A 19,388-nucleotide genomic window follows, 5' to 3' on the forward strand; every position below is an offset into this window, starting at 1 on the left:
TAGCCAAAAACCCAAGACCGGGTCACAGTTAGAAACGTGCCAACAGGATCCCCCTTTTCAAGGAATTTCAGGAGAGAGGCACGGTCCATCCAGTGACGGCCTGAAAGCGAAATAAGCCGCAATCCACAGGAGAATGCCTTCTGGCTGATAAGACATCGGGTCAACACTGATTTCTGAGACAGAAGGAAGAACTGAATTAAAGCAGACAGGAAAATACCAAAGTGGTTTGCAGGTGTCTGGCTGTGCTGGGATGAGTCCATATGTTTTCTACTGTCTGAGTTGCTTGGAAGGAAGGGGCACTGAGAACAAATAAATGTGGTGTGAACTAAATGGCCACGGGCTGGGAAATGCAGGACTTATTTGAATTACTGCAGTGTCTAGAAACCCCTGGAACAAGGCTTCGTTCCATAGGACTCCGCATCTATTCCATTTTAAGGGCCTGGCCCGACACCAAATAGCATACACTTTAAATAGAGAAGAGAGGCAAAGACGGTAATTGCACCCTCGCTTTGTATAGAGGAGCTGTTACCTGAAAAGATTAAGGAGCTTGTCCCAGGGAGTCTATGGCACACCTTAGAAATGAGCCTGTATCTCCTGAGTCTCAGCCCACTGCCTAAGTCACACAACTCTCCTTCCTCACAACACACAAGAAAGCCCACCCTGTGCTCTTAAGGAAATCAAACCAAATCTAGCACTGGGAGGGATGGTAGTCAGTGCTCTCAGCTGCCAGCAGCTAAATTAATTTGTCAGGAACAATAAATCACTGAGCTGTCCCGTTCCCCACTTCCTCACTTCAGCTGAGTCCATTAGTGCCACCCCGTTACTGCCTATAGATGGTATCTTTGTAACATCTTTCCAAAGTCTTCTCGGGGACTGGGTCATGAATGTCCCTTTGAGCATCTAGATGAGCTATGGCAGTGGAAGCTGAAATATCTCTGAGTGCACGGCATACACGATTGCTCAGGAACTTAAGGTGCCTCATACATAGATTATAATATATCCCCTTGCACATCACACAGGCTGAACAGTGCCATGAAATGAAGAGACATCATAAAACAGTTTAAGATGCAGAGATTAATATGTGTGTTAGCCAGTGTGATTTTGGTTGTGCCCTGCATTCTGGCTCAGATATCAATAACTTCAGTACTGGGAAAATTAATTCCAGCTCTGTGCACCAATCAGGATGCTCACGTACAGCTACACTAAGTCCCAGCTATCATCAGCAATTAACTAGCCCCCTTGACGTTCATGGTGCAGGTAGAAACATCCTGAAATATTCTTCAGTCAGCATAATTGATCTCTTTACTAGAGTGAATTCTGAGCGACCAAGAACCAGGAAGATATTATGAAATGAAAATGCTGCTTTTTCTAAATGCTACAATATTATGAGCTTTCCTGAATCACTAATACTGCATAGAAGGGCCTGCACCCTCTATTTAAAATCCAAGGGAAGCTGACATTTGCTTCCCTGTAGACCAGGCCCACGTCATTCTCATTCCTGCTCAAACCAAGAAGGACGCAAAGAACCAGTAGTATAGCTAGGGGTGGATGAGCCTGGCACCAGCCCCATGTGCCAGCTTACTGAGGTGCCAGAACGGTGGGTGTCTGCACAGAAAGTCTGCAGTGTGGTGACAGCAGCTGTAGCTGGGTGCAGGGCCACCATGTCAGCAGCAGTTGGGGGTGAGCAGACCACACTGTGGCAGTGTCAGCCAGGACCTTCGAGTCCCCGGGGGCAGGTCAGACTGACCCCCACACCAACACACACTCTTCAGCAGGGTTTTGCCCAGGGTGCAACACTTGCTAGTTATGCCTCTATACAGAACTACTATATATGATGTTAACCTGAGCTACTTCCAAAACTAAAATAGTGAGGCCCTTAATGTGCTTGACTTGACTGCCATGATTGAGATAAGTGAGCCTGCTCCTGGAAATAACCTTATCTAAAGCTTTGCATGAGGTGGGGCCTATCCTTTTTGGTTGTGAAAGTGGTTCCCTTTGCTATTTTAAAAGTGTTTTATCTCCCCCTTTCTCTTGGTGCAGCCTGGCACTTGATAGCTGATCAACAAAGTCAGTGAAACCTGCAGAATATGAGGTCTGTCAAGGATCTCTGCAAACCTTTCTTCCCCTGCTTAGTCCTGCTCCTGGGGAGTCGGAGTAATAGCTGCTGACTAAATATAAATAGATATATATATCAATATATATCTATATAAATAAATATATATGCATTATGGAAAGATAGAGATAGAGAGATCTCTATCTCTATCTCTCTATATAAATATATATATATATATATATATATATATAGTCTATATATAAATATATATAGAGATAGAGATATCTCTATCTCTACCTCTATCTCTATATAGAGATAGAGATATCAAGATATCTCTCTATATATAGATACATCTATATATAGATACAGATATAGAGATATATAGATATCTATATCTATATAAATAGATATAAATATAGGCTGTGGCTTAAAGAAGTCCCTTCTTTATTGCCTTATGCCCTGATCCTGAAAATGCCCCAGTGCAGGTACTCTGTGGTACTCGGTATAGATGCAGGAATCACCCCTCAGCATGGGGTTTTAAAGGCCAATTCTGCAGCTGGCAGCACATGGGCACAACAGTTCGAGACTGTAGCTTTAAACCACACTGCCTCCATCCTTGGCTGACAGAAGTGAGAGCTCTGGGGGGTCTGCCTCTCTCCAAGAACTGTTTTGGCAGAGCAAGAATTCCTGAGCAGTTCTTCCCCGTTGCGAGCCAGGCTTGTCCCCTTTCTTGTTTGTTCAATATGTATCATTATTACTGTATTTACTTGAATCCAAGATGAGATCCACCCCCCTCCAATATGGGGGGGAAAGTCTGTCGTCTGGGATTTGAGTACAAGGTGGCGGGGTGCAGGCAGCTGCTGTGGCTCTGACTCTGGCCCTGAGCTTGCCCCTCTCCCCTTCCACCTGCCCCCTGCAGCTCCTACATCCCTGTCTACCCGCCACAGCCTCTGCCTCCTTTCCCACCCCCACCCTACTCCTTACTGTCAGGTGCAGCTCTGGCTCCGTTCCCTCCCTGGTATGGCGCACACAAAAGCTCTGACCCGTGCCTAGCCGTGCAGCAACAGCGGTAGCTCTGGCCGCAAGATGCTGCTGTGTGGCCAGGCAGGGGCTTACTGCCATGTGCTCTATGCCCCAGGAGCTTTGTTTGACAGTAAGAGGGGCACCAGGTCAAAGACTTTGGGGAGCAGATGGGGACGCATGGGCTGGAAGGTCAAGGGTTGTGGGTGGCAGGCAGGATGCACTTGCTTTGGGGTGCAGGGAGGGCTAATGGCAAGGGGATGCAGTCACTGTGGGAAGAGCAGATTGCAGGGGGACCTAGGGGACGAGGGGGCCACCTACCTCCCCCACTATATTACCCCCTGCCACTGTTTTCCTTGCTGTAACCGTGGGTGGGTGGAGATTTATAGCAACCCTCTGCACGTTAGATTCTATATATGGAAAATTATAACAAATGTATAATTTTCCCATAAATAGCATCTAATTATTGGAGGGTCTTCTTAAATCGGAAGTCACCTGGGATTCAGGTAAATATGGCATTTTGTAATGATAACAATATATCGATGGGCAGCTTCTTACCTGTCAAGCTGAGTTTTAGTTCCTTTAAAGAAAATGAATTCAAAGCTGTGTCCAGTACTGTCTTATTCCTGGTAGGTTCTTACTCTATGCTCATCACCACCATAGCTGAGCATCTTCTCATAATGCATTAAGTGATATAACTAGTCTCTCTTGTAATGTTGTTTTCTCATCCTCTCTTCAGGGGCAGAAGCATGTACAAGAGTGTGTCTTGTTTTTACACTTTTGAAAAAAAAGACTTCAGGCTACATACTGCTTTGTATATATGTTAAAGCAGGCAAGGTCAAAAACACAGGACTTGAAGCAGAAGGTGGTAGGGCTTATGATGGAAATGTTCCTCCCACACTAGCCCCAGAGAAATTTGTCTCCTGAACAAGCTTTATTTTTACGGTAGAGAGTCTTGCTGGGTCAGATGTGTGAAGATGTATACCAGGATCATCATCTCCGAGCGCTAGCCAAGATTTTCTGTTCTGGGCTCAGGCTATGTAGCACATCTACAATAGTAGAAAAGACCTTGAACCTGACTTAGTATCTTCTAGGAAGCCAATGTAGAGAGTGGAAAATAAGTCTGATGCATCTGCAGTAGTTTGTGTTGCATTGGTTGATACTGGTTTGATATCGCATTGGTTGCTGCTAAGAGATGCACTGCAGCCTTCCTTACTGACTAGCAGTCTTAAGTGCTGAAGGCTTCATTCCCAGGTGTACCACACTGGTCTAGTCCAGATAAGAAGTGATGAAGCCCTCATTATTTGTCAGAGTGGAATGGAGTCGTTTAGGTAGCAGACAGGGACAGAAAACTTCTCTTGGGTGCTGCTATAATAGAGCTTAGCATCCATTATTCAGGAAGGCTGTACTGTGGACTGGATCGACCACTTCTAGGTTTATACCTTCACACAAAGAAGGCTACAACATGGCTGTGAATTCTTGGGAAGGCTCTCCACTGTTCACCAACATCGTTTCTCCTTCTTGGGTTCAACAACATCCTGCTGTTCTTCATCCATGAGCTGATCCGGTTTGAGGAATGTGACACTGCTCTTGATACTTGTTCTTGATGCTATCGAGGTTGCCAAAAGTGAAGACTAAAAAGGGATGCATTTCAGCAATAGCATTCCTTTCAGTCCGTTGTCGGACCACATCATTTATTGACTGCGTATAGACACTGAGAAGGACTGGAGGAGAATTGATCCTTGTGGGGTCCTGTGAGCAAGGGAACGAGTTGTAGAAGTGCAGTTGCCCATCATTCTTTCTCTTTGAAGGAAGAACCCAAACCATCAGTTTAGTGCATTTCCATGGATCCCTTCCACCTTTCTTAGGACAGCATATCATATCAAAAGTGTGTAATGCCGAGAGAGGTCCAGGGGCATGAGAATGAGTTTTATTCTCTACATCTTGACAGAAGGGGATAATTTATTAGTCCTGGTCTGAACCCAGAAGCTACCAAGTCTAGAGTAGATGATTTTGTATTTGGTCTTTGCCCAACTTCTCTATGAATTTACTCAGGAATGGGTGAGTGAAACCTGGCTCGATCATGTATTCGTTCAGTCTTGGTCACATTAGTGCATGCTAGAAGGAGGACGGAGAGATTTCTTCCCTGAACGACATGTTTGCCTATTTTAGTTAGGAGTGACACTGCTTGTTCATGACTCTTGTAAGCCAGGAAAGATACCTCCTGGTATACAACTTCATTCCTTTGGCCCAGTGAGACTCTGTACAATAAAAATAAAGTTAGGATATAGTTGGCAGAGGATTTTAAAGCAAGAAATGTGTACAAGGAATTGTAGGCTTTTCATGGACAGAAAAAAGTTGAATGAACTGAATGCCTTATCTGCTACACATTGCTCAGCCTAGTCTAAACGTATGCGGAACCTGCCACCTGGTATAGAAAAAGACAAATTCTGCATCTATATGCTCTGTCGACTAAGCACGTAGGGTGGGATTTTTAAATATGCTCGTGTCCTGTACTCAAGTCATGTCTCTATGATCCCACTGAAGTCTAGGCCAGTTCTGTCATTGACTTTGGAGGCCAAGGAGTTATGCCTACCATAACCATGTCAAAACTCCTACCCCTGGCATTTATGGATGTGGACAATTGGACTATTTGTATTTGTTACTCACGTAAGTGATTTGGGGTCCTTTAGTGCCCTACAGATGTAACGTGGGAGTTTTTAGCATAGCTTCTGTGCTTGATTGCTTTACCCACTTACCGCTTTTTGATAATATGGAAAGAATTTTTAAACTAGGTCAGACAGGGAGCCAGGACACGCTCCAGCTTCTGTGCCTCTGCACTTGACTGATGTTTTTTCAAAAGATTTGACATCCTGTTCCCAGGCAGTGTGAGCTAAGCTGCAGAGATAGCTATAATCGACTGGTGCTGATAAGAAGGTTACACAAATCACTGATGTTTCAAGAAAGCAAGGCTGGCTTGGTTCACTTAACGGCATGTGCCGGCATCACAGTTTGCACCGTTTGCCTTGTGTGATTGAACCTTTAGCGAAGAGTCAAGAACGGAATGATCTGCTCTTTGTGCTGTGAGAAATGGGCACCTTGCGCATTAAACTGTGTTTATAGAAAAGGACCTTCTATTAATGGATCATTTCTTTCCTATGGAGAGAAGAAAGATCATCCAGTGGTTACTCTGCAAGTATGCGCTATGGGGAGGACGACCTAGGGTTAAGAGCGTTCCCAGGACATATTGCAATTTAATGGCAGCTCTGGTTTGTATCAGTCTGTTTTCTGCTTATCTATGTCTTGTACTGTTAATATGCTAAGTATTTCTGCCTCTTTCTTTGCAGTGAACAAGTATGTGGTCAGAGTGTTTACTGGTGATCTTAGCGGCAGTGGAACAGATGCTGATGTTTACATTAATATTTTCGGCAAGCACGGAGACACAGGTATTCATATGCAAATCGTTTCCTAAAATACTTCTTCCTGCTCTGCAGGCCTGATAGCTGAATAACAAACAGCAGCACTCTGGAAAAATTCAGAATGATTTGGCTCGGTGAAAGGGACAGCAAATGGCTTTGTCTACTGTAGGATTTCTCAGACCCATAATTCCCAGCAGGTGCAGCTGCAAAGCAGCAGTGGAGGCTGGAATGCAGACAAAGCTCGAGCATTTCTATCACTGTATCATCGCGCGCTCTCTCTCTCACACACACACACACACACACACACACACACACACACACACACACGCACACTCACACATGCTCACACACTCACGCACACAATGAGTGAGAAATATAAACCAGTGCAACGGGGAAACAATCCACACACGTACCTGTACAAGTACAGAGGACGGGATGTTGGAGAGCCTTTTCGTATAGCTGGGAGGAAAATTTTATCTACATGATGTATTTGACGTCAAAATTGTGAACTATGGTTGGATCTCTGTGTTCAGTTAAAATTCTTGACTCAGTTAACACTTTATCAGGTGATTTGAATTAAATGGGGATAAGTTGCAGTTTAGGAGACAGAGGTTGTATCAAAGTATAAGTGGCAGGTACTTGATTTTCAGTAATCATTATTTTACTTTAGCTGAATAATAACTAGAGGTGAATCCAAACCAAACCCCTAGATCTACCTCTATGGAAAAGTCCTAAAAACTGTGGTGGAAAATGATGCCCTTTCTACAGTTTAACTTTCCTATTGAATTTAATAGAAAATGGCCTTGCTTTTGTTGAAATCTCCAGAATTCTTCATTAAAACTATGGAAAGTAGAAAATATAGACTTTTAGTAGAACGCACAGGGAGCACTACTGGTTTCGTCCCTTCTCAGTTCCTTAAAACTTAAGGCAATAATATTTGATATTCAAACCTGGATCCTAAATCCATAGCTAGTTTAAGATGTTTCCCTTTCTTTATAATAATTGGAAGGCCATACCTGCCTTCACATTTCCCTAGGATTTGGCATTCTGCCGTGTGTGTTCACACCTCTGACTTCTGAAAGCAGACCTGTTTGAAAGGCTGCAGTGGACTACAGCATAGGAGCCTTCCAACCATGCACCATACCTTTTCCCACACCACACATAAGGCATGTACCTCATCTTGGGGAAGGCAGAATTAAAAAACAGCAGAATTGTCTAGCATTATGGTCTCAGAGGGTGCATCTATATAGCACCCTGCAGGACGTGCTGGGGAATGCCGTGCTCCAGGTGCACAACCCCCTGCAGTAGTGATGGGGTTTCACACCTTGGGCTTATCCCAGTGCAACAGGACCCTGGATGGGACCCACTTCCCCATCACCTGCCCGCCCCACAGTGACCGCCTCTACTACAGCTGGTGAGGCTTTCACTCTGTTGGGCCCCAGGCTGTTGTCAGCCACTGTGGCAACTTCACCAACGTGAGTGCCGGCTAGGTGGGCAGCACCCATGATGCCTGCATCTTCCACAACTCTGCCCTGCCAGCCCTGGTGGAGAGCGGGGCACTTTGCATGGGGGGGTGCCAGACCTCTAGCTGTGCACATTGAGTCTTGTCCCTTCTCAAGGACCCTGCCTACCCTTCCTCCCCTGACTCATGTAGCTTTACACCGGCCAGCTGTACTCCTAGCAGGCACACTTCAATTGGTGCCTGGGCCGGACCCACACGGCCCTCAAGGGACGCTGGTGCACCCTCACTGCCCACTTCAAGTTCACTGAGGCCAACATTGCCTGGGTCATTGCAGCCTCCATGCTGCATGACATCTGTGAGGCCCGGGGGAAGATCTTCCATTAGACCTGGGTGGAGGAGGCACAGTGGGTGGAGGACACCTGGTAGCGGGAGTACCAGCCGCAGCGGCAGTGACAGCAACAGGTCCTTCCCATCAAGGCCCCAGGTGAGCTGCTCACTCAGCAGTGGGGGCCAGGGCACTGGGTGCAAGACGCACTGGCCAACCACCTCCTTCTGCACTCCCTGGTGTAGGCTACCTGGACAGCTGCCCACAAACCCCAGCCCTACTGCAGTACGCACCCCCAGCACCACACTCACTGCAGACAGCTCTCAGAAAAGCACTTTATGCCCCTCCACCAGCACAGAGCCACCCCCGTCTTCCCTCCCTCCCCAACAACAGAGCCCCTCCTGGCCTGTGGTGTCAGGGATGGCACCAGCATGAATGGTCCACAGGGCCTCCATGCGACAGTCCAGGAGCTGCCAGGCTTGGGCAGATGCCTGCAGCACCCAGCACAGGGGCATGGCACAGGACAGGCAAGCAGGTAGCAGTGCTATGCCAGGGACCAGTGCCGGTGTTTGGGCAGCTGCTGTGGTTGCCTGGGGGCCTCTGCTGCATGACTTGGTGGCCAGAGGCTGGTTGCAGGTGGCTCAGGGTCCTGCCAGGCCTTGGCGGGTACCTGCAGCACCCATTGGAGCGAGACGGCACAGAACAGGCAGGTACGCAGCGATGCTGTGACGGGGACCAGCACTGGGGTCCAGACAGGCTGCTATGGCTGCCTGGGGGCCTCTGCTGTGGGATCAGAGGGCCAGAAGTTGCAGGTGGCCCAGGGCACAGGTATCCCTGCAGCCTTTTAAGGGCCAGGGGCTGGGCAGGCAAAAAGCTGCCCCAGCCCTGGGGCTGGAGAACGTCTCAGCCCTGTAGTCCTGAGGTTTGCCCAAGGGTGGTTCCCTGGTGGTGGGGCTGACTAGGAGCAATTTGCTCCTGGTCAGTGTCTACAAGTGCATTAGTGTACAGTAACTACTTCGCAGTTAATTTGCTACCTGCATTTGCTGGCACCGGAGAGTAGACCAAATTACTGTGCAATAAAGCATCTTGTGTAGATGCACCCAGAGAGCATGGAAAGGCATAATCTTCAGTTCATTCACCCTCCCTTTCCTTTTGAGAAAAAAATCCCTTTCTTTTTGAACGGAGTTGTCAGTAGCTCTTGGTAGCTCTGCCAAAAACTGAAACTGAAGCTGCTGCTGAAGACCTCAGATCTAGGATTTTGTGGCCACCTACAAATTCATCCAGGGGTGGGGGGAGACAGAAAGGAATAGGGGATAATCTGTTTACCAGAGTACCCCTTGGGGTTACTAGGAACAACGTCCATAAACTGACGGATAGCAAATTTAGATTAGACATTAGGAAAAAATTCTTTATGGTAAGGGTTGCTAAAATCTGGAATGGGCTTCCAAGTGAGGTGATGATCTCCTCTACCTTGGAGGTCTTTAAGAGGAGACTGGACAAGCACCTAGCTTGGATCATCTGACCCCAGTGCTCTTTCCTGCCCAGGGCAGGAGGTCGGACTTGTTGATTTACTGAGGTCCCTTCTGACCCTAAAAATCTATGAAATCTATGAAATCTATGAGAAGAGCTACAAATGGTCTACAGGGCTGTGAAATAGGAAAAGAGAGACCAGGAGTACCTAATGTGCAAATTCTTCAGCAACATTTCCAAAGAAAGAAAAGCTTGATTGGTGGAACATCAAGACCATTGAAAAGGAGAGTGGGTCATTTTAGCAGGTTTGGCACTACGATGCCAAGTCTGGGGCCTCTTGTAGTCAGCCCTAATTGCTATGCCCTCTGATCTCTTAGATAGCTCCCCTTTATCCTTCCTGTTCCATCTTTTGCTGTTGTTTGTTATTGTAATATGGGAGTCTGCACTCAGTCACCAGAGTGGCACCTTTGATGCCTTCCACCACCCTGAACATCGTGGATGGCCTATCTGGCTCAATCAGCCATCTTTCTAGCAGGACCCTGCCAACCGCTGCCTACTGGCCTCCCAGGTTCCCTTCTCTCTGTTGGTTTTCTACAACCTGCGTAGGCCCAGCTGAACTGTGGACCTCTTGGCTTGTAACTGCACCCCAATTGCTGTCAAGCCCACCTCTTGGTTTCAGGGTCTGGACAAGACCTTGTAGCCAGTCTCAGTCCCAGGGCTTCTCACCTGGAATCCACCCTTAATCAGGACTTCAAGGCTTCCAGTCTTGAAGCCATCCCAGCTTCCACTAGTTCTGCTCACTTTGTTCCCTAGGCTCTCTGCTGCTACTTGCAAGCCTCCTCCACAGGGTGCTTAGCTCAGGTATTGGCCCTCAGCTCGGGTATCGGCCTCTCCATCAGGCACTCGGCTGGATATTGGCCCTCTCCACAAAGTGCTCAGCTTCGGTATCGACTCTCTTGCCCTCTCCATTATGCACTTGACTCAGGTGTCAGCCCTCTTGCCCTTTCTGCTGGGTGCTTGGCTTGGGTATCAGCCTTCTCTGCCAGGCACTCAGCTCGGATATTAACCCTCTCACCCTCTCCACCAGGCTCTCAGCTCAGATATCAGCCTTCTCACCTTCTCTTCCAGGCACTTGGCTCAGGTATTGACCCTCTCCGCCAGGTGCTCGGCTTGGGTATTGACCCTCTCTGCCAGGCACTTGGCTTGGGTATCAGCTGTCTCTGCAGAGTGCTCAGCTTGGGCATCAGCCCTCTCACCTTCTCTGCCAGGCGCTTGGCTCAGGTATCAGCCCTCTTGCCCTTTCCCCCACGTGCTCGGCTTGGGTATTGGCTCTCTCCCTAGGTGTGCTTGCACACACTCTCCTCTGCATGCTGAACCACTCTGCCTCTCCCAGACGGTCTACCATGTCACTCCTAGAGTGCCTTCCAGAGCAGCTTACTCTTTCCTTAGCATATAATTGCCCTGTATCCTCTCTGTCCTGGACAGAGCATCCATAGTGTCCTCTCTAGGTGTCCCTAGTGTCCTCAAGGGGCCAATGTCCTCTGAAAACCAGCCTTCAGAAGGCAACTGTTAGTAGCCGCTATGTTCCTCTGAGGAGCCCATGCTTCCCCTCATTTTGGAAGACTGAATTGTGGGGAGGAAGATATGCATGGTACAAAAGTAAATCCCAGCGCAGTATTTTGGACTGTTTGAGGGCCACATTGGAGAGAGAATCCTGCCTTTTTCTTTCAAAAGGGGAGGAGTTTTCTATTTAGAGTCTAAAGTTGATACCTTTATGCCTTCTCCTTTCCACGGAGAATCACTGCTTGGCTTAATGGCTATTTCAGGGTGGCTCTGCTAAATGCAGAATTTGTATGTAGAAGTATTTACTGATGCTCTGAACTACCATTTCCATTTCGTTCACCATTTTTGTTTAACCTTGTTTTTCTTTAGGGGAGAGGAAATTGGACAATGACAAGGACAACTTTGAAAAGGGAGCTGAGGACAAGTTCACCCTGGATGCCCCAAACTTAGGAAAATTAAGAAAAATTTCCATAGGCCATAACAACAAGGGGGGCTCTGCTGGCTGGTTCCTTGCCAAGGTTTGTTATTCATTAGAGATACAACAGGATCACAATATCTAACTGTGCAACTGCTCACTGGTCTGATACCAAGAGATCAAAATACTTGCTGGTAATTGGGTATTTCAGATTCTCTGTGACTCAGAGCAGCGTGGGTCAAATATTTGGTTCTCAAAGCAAATACTGGGAACCACATCCACGTCCTCTGGTATAACTGATTTTTGTGCCTGAGTTTGGTACTTGGGAAGGGGAGCAAAGGGCTAGCACACTGGCAGAAGTTGAGTGCATCCTGGGATGGCAAACACTTCCCTTACCTGCCTTCCCAGTGCTCCTCCTCAGTCATGTCCTGTAACATCCTAGTCCTGAGTCTATTCTAAATGTTGGCTTTCTTTCATGTGGCCCCAGGTAGGAGCCAGGATTTAATTAACTGTCAACATTTGTCCTAAGTCAACACTTGCATCCTAGAGTATGGAGGTGTAAATTTAGGGCCAGGCAAAGTGGATTTAAGCACCTAAATGCAATCCTTTTCCCAGTCCTTTAGAAAGCAGCGATGTACCAATGTCAGTAACATGTCTTCATCTTAGCCTTAAGGCTAAGTCACCAAAATCTGCAAAGAGAAGGAGGACCTACTGACTTCTGTGTTAGCACTTTTTCAGGGACTCAAGGAAGATGGAATATGATTTCTTTTAGGTACCTAAGTCTACCTAGGTGCCCAAAAGGTGGAATAGGATCCAATCCTAGGTGAACTGCCCCTTCTGTTTTCAGCTCCCCACATGTCCTGCTCTCTTCATTGATTCTTCCAGGGAACAGAAGAAGTAGTCATGTTCATGACAAACACCTACAGTTTGGGTCAATACACATTCGTCACCACTTAGCTCCCATGCAAGCCCCCAGAATTGCTTAGTGGCTCTTCTAATTGCTTAGGTTTCTTAGTGGCCTTCTACAAACCCCATTCGGGCTCACCCCTAATCCTGTCCTCATTTGTTTATGCATTAGGAGCAAGGTGCTAGTTACAGGATGCAAACCAGACTTTGCTGCTTGCTCAGTTAATGCTCTGAATGCAGAGGTATTCATTCCTTCATAGGCTTTTTCTACTAGGCTCATAACTATGGTACCTGAGTGTTTCGCCTGTGTTCATGAATTCATCCCCACTGCACCCTGGTGTTGCAAGAGGGCAATATTATCCGCGTTTGACAAACAGGTAACTGAGGCACAGAGAGACTGAGGGCAAAAGCATCCACTAGTTTTGGGTGTACAAATTTAGGATCTCATTTTTAAGAGTGCTCGGCATTTCTTTAATATACTGCATGTTCAAAGCACTGCTCCTCGGTTCCACTTGCAGTTAGGAGCGTTCAAAACTTCTGTAACTCACACCGCCGGGTCTCAAGATGGGCCCCCACAGCAGTCGTGCCCTTGTGGGCAGGGGGCACAAACCGGGGCAGCAGCCCTAGGTGCTGCCTTTGGGGTGGGGTGCAAAAATAGTCTTGACCACAGCTGATCACATCACTGCAATTGGTAACCAGACCGATCCCAGGTATCACGTGGTTACCCAGGGTGCAGAGCTGCCTGGCTATGCCTCTGCCCTAGAGCATGAGGACAGAGGACTCTCCTCTTCTCCTAGGTCATGATGGTGAGTTGCTACCCTAGAAATGCAAGTAGTGCATCGGGATTGTTTCTGTGGTTGACATTAAAGCTTATCACTTAAAATGCCCGGGGGCAACAGAGATGGAAAAGAGAGCTCCTGGGGAGTCTCTCTGATAACTGGGAGCAGTCCACAGAAGAGGAGTGTCACTTTGTCACTATATAAATAGTTTCTGCGTGACAGACTTTAGACCCACTTAGATCAGGTCGATTGTGTCACGGACTCCAGGGAGAGGAGAAAAGGCAGCTGAAAGCTAATCTTATGCCTTTCAGCTGCAATCAGTAAGATGTGTGAATGTAAGTGAAGCTGTTTCTATGCTGGGGGCTTGACTTCTGCTGAACAAGTGTAAGGGAGCCCATGTTTCAAGAGGTGCCACAGTCTAGCTTTATCGTGGCTAGTGAAGCAAACGCTGCCATATCTGGGTGAATGTATTAAACGGTCGTCCCGCTCAGGCATCCAGAGATTTGGATGGTGCTTTCTAGTTGTTAATGCCCACAGTCACCTCACCAGCTCTAACCTCTTTATTCAAATGCTCTTTTATATTTCATGTGAGTCTCAAGAGACTTAGTTTATCACGGGTTTCTCTTCACCATTGATATTTCTACCACTGCTGCTCTGGGAATTACTACAATGGATACTCATAACCCATAGGTACTTAAATGCAGTCTTTATAAGGCTCCAGCACACCCACAGCAGCCCCATTTCTAGTCCCATATGCCCTTCTACAATTGTCTTGCACACCAAGGAGAAGCTCTGATTTCAATGTGAGGACGTGCAGGTGGGACCTGGAGCAGCGACAGGCAAGTTCTTAGATGAGTGATAAATCGGGAACTTCTGGTGTCCGGCTTCCAGAATAAATACACTTCCAGCCTCTGCACCGCTGGCATTGACAGCTAGAGGAAAGTGAGAGGAAAGAAAATCCTGCCTGTCTAAGATATTCTGGATGTAAGTGGAAATTTCACATCTAGGTGAAAAATAGAATATTCCCCTCACTAATAGCTTGAAATAGTGGTGAGCTAGAGGGGTTTTGAGCATACATAGAAACTGCCTGACCTGCTCGTATCCAGTAATCCCTCTCCGGTGGTTAGGGATATTTGAACTGAAGGTGCAAGAAACTCCAAAGTAGATAACAATGCACTAATCTGGCCATGCAGGGCAAGTTCTTTGCTTGGCTTAAATCACTGTGAAGCATCTACCGGGGGACTGAAAGCCATGTTCTCCCTAATTTGCAGCTCTCTCTAAGTGAAATTAGAACTTGTGGCTTTGCACAGTAGAGAGGGGCCGGGATGCCCATAGAGCTGAGAAGGAAGGAAATGGCTAGCATAATATAGGAATCAGTGGGTAGGATTTTAGGACCTCTGTTATACATTAGTATCGGCCTCACTGATCTGTTCAATCAGAAAGAGGCCTCTGGTGATAACCATCCAAACCCTGTAACTGCAAGAAGAAAACCCAGCCCCAAATGAGAACAAAAGGTTTCCATCCAGCTGGAGGATGGAGAGACGCCAGCAAGCTGACTCAAGAGAGAAGCAAAGCAGGCCGGCCAGATGGTCTTGCTTGCAGAGGCAGCTGGCCTTGCATAGGAGGCAGATCCTGACAGCGCTCACTAGACAAAATAGCCAGTTTTACTAGGCAATTGTCTGGCACTTCATCAGTAACTGTCAGGGATGGGGGTCTTGATTTCTATTAGATCCATCCAAAGCCTGATGAAACCGAATACTCCAAATGATGCTGCATCTCTGCTGTGCTCTTTGCTCTCCTCTCTGTGTAACACCCCCTCAGCTGTACTTTTTGTCTCCGGTATAAATTGGCTCTCCTCTTCTCCTAGGTCATCATTGAAGACATAGGCAATAAAGCTGAGTATGAATTCCCATGCAACCGTTGGTTTGCATTAGATGAAGATGATGGGAAAATTCAACGGGACATTCTCGTGGGAGGCATGGAGGCCACAGGTAAAGGTGGTGGGCCCGGTCCAAAGTGGGATGGGAAAGGTGCAAAGCCCGGGTAAGAGGGTTTGCTTGTAGTAAAATAGAATCTATTGAATGGAGCTGGGGATGGGAATGTCACTCACATAGCTAAATACTGGCTTTTTTCTCTTTGTATATGTGGGGTTGCACTATAGGCCGTGTGTAGATGAAACAAGGGGCATGTGTGCATGACACTTTAAAGCTGGCTAAATGCTTTTGCACTGCTATAACGGCATCGGAGTTTGCATGCGTTGGTGACATATTGCACATTAATTCAAGCCGCTGTAGGAAATTCGGCGGGGTAGTGCACCTTAAATGACTTGGGGCACAGCAAACTAAAACTCCTTCGAGGAGTTTTAGTTTGCTGCCCTTATAGCCGCAGAGTGAAGCACCGGGCTCCGTGCAGCTCAGGGGCTTTGCAGGAAGCCCTGCAGGCAGCCTGGTAGCAGCCTGGGAGGGCAGGCTCCCCACAAGAAAAGTGGCAAGCCTGATCTATTTTTTTTCTTTTCCCCTTGAAGCCTGCCTGCCTGAGCTGTGCGGGAGCTTGGTGCTTCCCTCCACGGCTGCAGTGCCCTCCAGGACCCCCTGAGCTGGGTGCCTGTGGTCAGAAGCTGCCTGCGGGGGGGCCACTGCTGCCATGGAGGGAAGCACCAGCTCCCTCCGCAGCCCAGGGACTGCTCTGCCCACTGGCCGCTTGCCCTCCCCTCCCCACTGCCAGAGAGGCAGGTAAGTGCGAGGTGTGTGCATGACATGGGGGTTTAAAGGGCCCTAAATTGAAGTAGTAGGTTTAAAAACCCACCGCTTCCATTTAGGGCCCCTGTTTTGTCTATGCACACAGGTGGATGGCAGTCTCTAGGCATGTCCTGCTTAGAAGGTAAAATGGTATTTCTGTGACCCCCTTAGGGACACCCACTGTGGATTATACATCTTCAGTACCTAGCTGTGTGCACAGACCCCATCAGATGCCATGCGTTTTCTCCAATGCCTGGCTCACCCGCACAGCAGGTTCAGTGCACGCCTGTTGTCTTAGGCCGTGGTGCACCTGCCTAAGTGGGGCACAGGCTGGCAGCTGGTAGAAGAAGAATCCGATAGATGCTTCAGTGGGTTGAACGCTGGCCTTCAGAACGTGGGTTCCTATTTCCAAGCAGATGATTTATTTGAGTAAGCGATGAAATGACTGCCAGCATGCTGCGCCGCAATCAATTTTGTACTTCAGACTGCTGGCCAGGAAGAAGCGTCTCCTTTTAGCGCACATGAAGTTTAGTTTCAAACACTAATATTGACTTTATGACTGCCTGACTTAATTAGAGCACAGACAAACAAATGCTTCATCATTGAGAAAATCTGAGCTCAAGTCAGTGCAGCAATTTTCTTGCCAGGCTGGTTTGGATTCTGCTGCTGCTTGCTTTGCCTCTCTGCAGGCGCATCTACATGAAATGCTACTGTTACCTTGCAGTGACTATACTGCACGGTCACTTAATACTTGCTTATGCTAGTACTGTGCAGAAAGTAGTAGATGTGGTGCAGTAGGAGATGTGGCCTGTGTTTGAGAGCATGGCTAGTATAGGTACCACACATTACAAGTGCGCTTCACTAACTTCGATGTCTACAACCACTTGTGAGCTTGGGATTCCTCTCACTGCAAACCTCGCTCAGATGTGGAATGACAGGTGTGTTTCTCATGTTGTGAAAAAGATAGGGGGAAAAGGCCTATCTTTCTTCTGTAATACCCTCTTAATTCTTGGCCGATAGTTCTTGTACCCAATCATTCTTGTGTATGATATCTTTTATTGGACCAATTGTATGGTTGGTGTAGACGTAGGCAAGCTTTTGGGTATAATAGTACCCTTCCTCAGGCATCAGTGGTTCAAAGACATCACCCACAAGAATTTTTGCCCTTTCCATATCTTCTGGACCATCATGGCAGCAACATCACCTCAACAAAGCCTGCATGGCTACCTTCGACTCATTCAGCCTGTGCTCATAGGTTTGCTAGGGATCCGCTGTCTGCATTGAATGGGGTGGGGGAATGCTCAAGTTTGGGGGTATCACTGGGGGAATCTCTTGTTGTTTCATGCCTTGTGAGTTGTTTTGCCTTTTATTGGAAGCCTCCCTGAGCTTCTGCTGGGCGAGGGCTAGATAAATCCAATGAACAAAAAAAATAAAAAATAAAATTGTGAATGCTGATGTCAAGTTTTAAAAAAGCCATGATTGGTCCGTACATAGGCTAAAGTCTTCATGAAGATATAGCCTGAGTAGGACCTGCAAGACTGATCCCGCTATTTTTATACATGCCCTTATAGGATTAGCTCCTTATTCTGTAATGAAGTGAGGTCTGAACATACCTGTGGGAGCCAGGAATCTCTAAGTTTGAATAATCCCAGCTCTGCTTCTGACTCCTTCTGCACCACTGCCATTTATGAGGTCCAAGTTTTCAGAGTGTTTGGGGAGACCAACCCATGGCACACATAGCATAGGTGACATGGGCAGCCTCCGTGTGTGGCATGTGCCAGGTCAGGCAGCGCCATGGCAGATAGAACAAGAAGCAGAAAGCAGAGCAGCACATTGGGGAGGAAGCACAGGGCAGGGAGCAGAAAGCAGAGTAGCAGATTTCATAGGCGAAGGGTATAGGAGTGGCACTTGGGGATGGTGAGGGGCTTATTTCTGGCACACCTATTGGTTAGCCTCTATTGGTTTAAGAAAGATTGGGCCCTATTGGTTGAAGTTGACAGATATTGCAGTTCTGGATGAGGCCAGATATTCATTCAACCCAGTATCTTAAGGCTGGTTTTCAGCCATTCTGATGGTGCACAGCTTCCATTAACTTCATTTTGGAGCTTTTGGTTTTCAATACCTCTGAATAATCAGACCACTCTTATTAAGATGTCCAAGGGTGGGATGAAAGGGCTTAACTTTACATTTGAAAAGGTTGGTGTTGCTATCTATATCCTAGTCTCCTCATGTGAGATAATATCTGGGTATCTTTTAAAAACTCTGAGAACTCTGCAATAAAAAGTATCGTGTACCTCTATGAAGATTTTTTTGTTGAACTTAATGGTTATTATTAGAAGAATATCAGGAAGCCTAGACTTACAACTCTTTTCCTGGGACTTTGCTATGGAAAACCTATGACCACAAGAATGCACCCATAGGATTATATGAAGTTACATAAGATTTAGCAATGTTTTTTGCTGGAGTTTCAGACACCATGGAACAAAAAAGGAAAATTTTTTATACTGCATTGCATGTAGGTCAAAAACAAAACACCCCCTGGGAAATTGAGTGTAGCACCAAACTATGCTCTACATCAAATCAGAAATGGTTACTTTCACACCTTGCTAACTAAACTCCCATGTCTTTGTGAATCCCTCAGGTCTCGTTTACACCGTTGCTGTCGTGACAGGGGACATCAGAGGTGCCGGCACTAACTCTAAGATCCATGTCACCCTGCATGGCTCAAAAGGTTTAAAGAATAGTGGAAAGATTTTCTTGGAAGGAGGCGAATTTGAACGTGCCAGGACAGATGTATTTCATATTGAGATAGCAGCTCTTCTCAGCCCTCTGAGCAGAGTCACCATCGGGCATGATAACTGTGGTGTCAGTTCTGGTTGGTATTGTGAGAAGGTGAGAACAGGTCATTTGTCTTTGGGCGGCAGTCACATTGCTTTCTGTTCAAAACCTGCCCTGCAAAAGTAAATCATTTGAAAAACTCTGGTTTCATTTGCATCAAGGTGTCCTCAATTTAGCACGTCAATAATATACCTAATGCGTGCTATGCAACTGATTGCCTTGGAGGCACGTTAGATACATAAATAAAATGCACTTTAATTGGGTTGATTGCTCCTTTGCAGACACAGAGCTAGGGATTATTTTCTGCTTGGCATTAAAACACCATCTGATGTTTGCATAAGGGGCATTGCAGAAATGCAGTTTTGTCTTTATAGCTTCAAAGTTAGGATCCAAGTATTTC

At 46.9% G+C, this 19,388-nt stretch overlaps 1 protein-coding gene across 1 annotated transcript in view; it reads left to right on the forward strand.

Moving 5' to 3' along the window:
* The window catches only part of LOXHD1 (lipoxygenase homology PLAT domains 1), a 218,785-nt gene that overhangs the window by 57,170 nt on the left and 142,227 nt on the right, over nucleotides 1-19,388 (forward strand). Inside the window, exons 5-8 of the mRNA XM_019496142.2 lie at nucleotides 6,421-6,519; nucleotides 11,682-11,830; nucleotides 15,280-15,403; nucleotides 18,792-19,042. Coding sequence (XP_019351687.2) covers nucleotides 6,421-6,519; nucleotides 11,682-11,830; nucleotides 15,280-15,403; nucleotides 18,792-19,042 — 623 coding nt within the window. The remainder of the gene's footprint in view (nucleotides 1-6,420; nucleotides 6,520-11,681; nucleotides 11,831-15,279; nucleotides 15,404-18,791; nucleotides 19,043-19,388) is intronic.

This window comes from Alligator mississippiensis, chromosome 3, assembly GCF_030867095.1.
Source record: "Alligator mississippiensis isolate rAllMis1 chromosome 3, rAllMis1, whole genome shotgun sequence".
NCBI lineage: Eukaryota > Metazoa > Chordata > Crocodylia > Alligatoridae > Alligator > Alligator mississippiensis.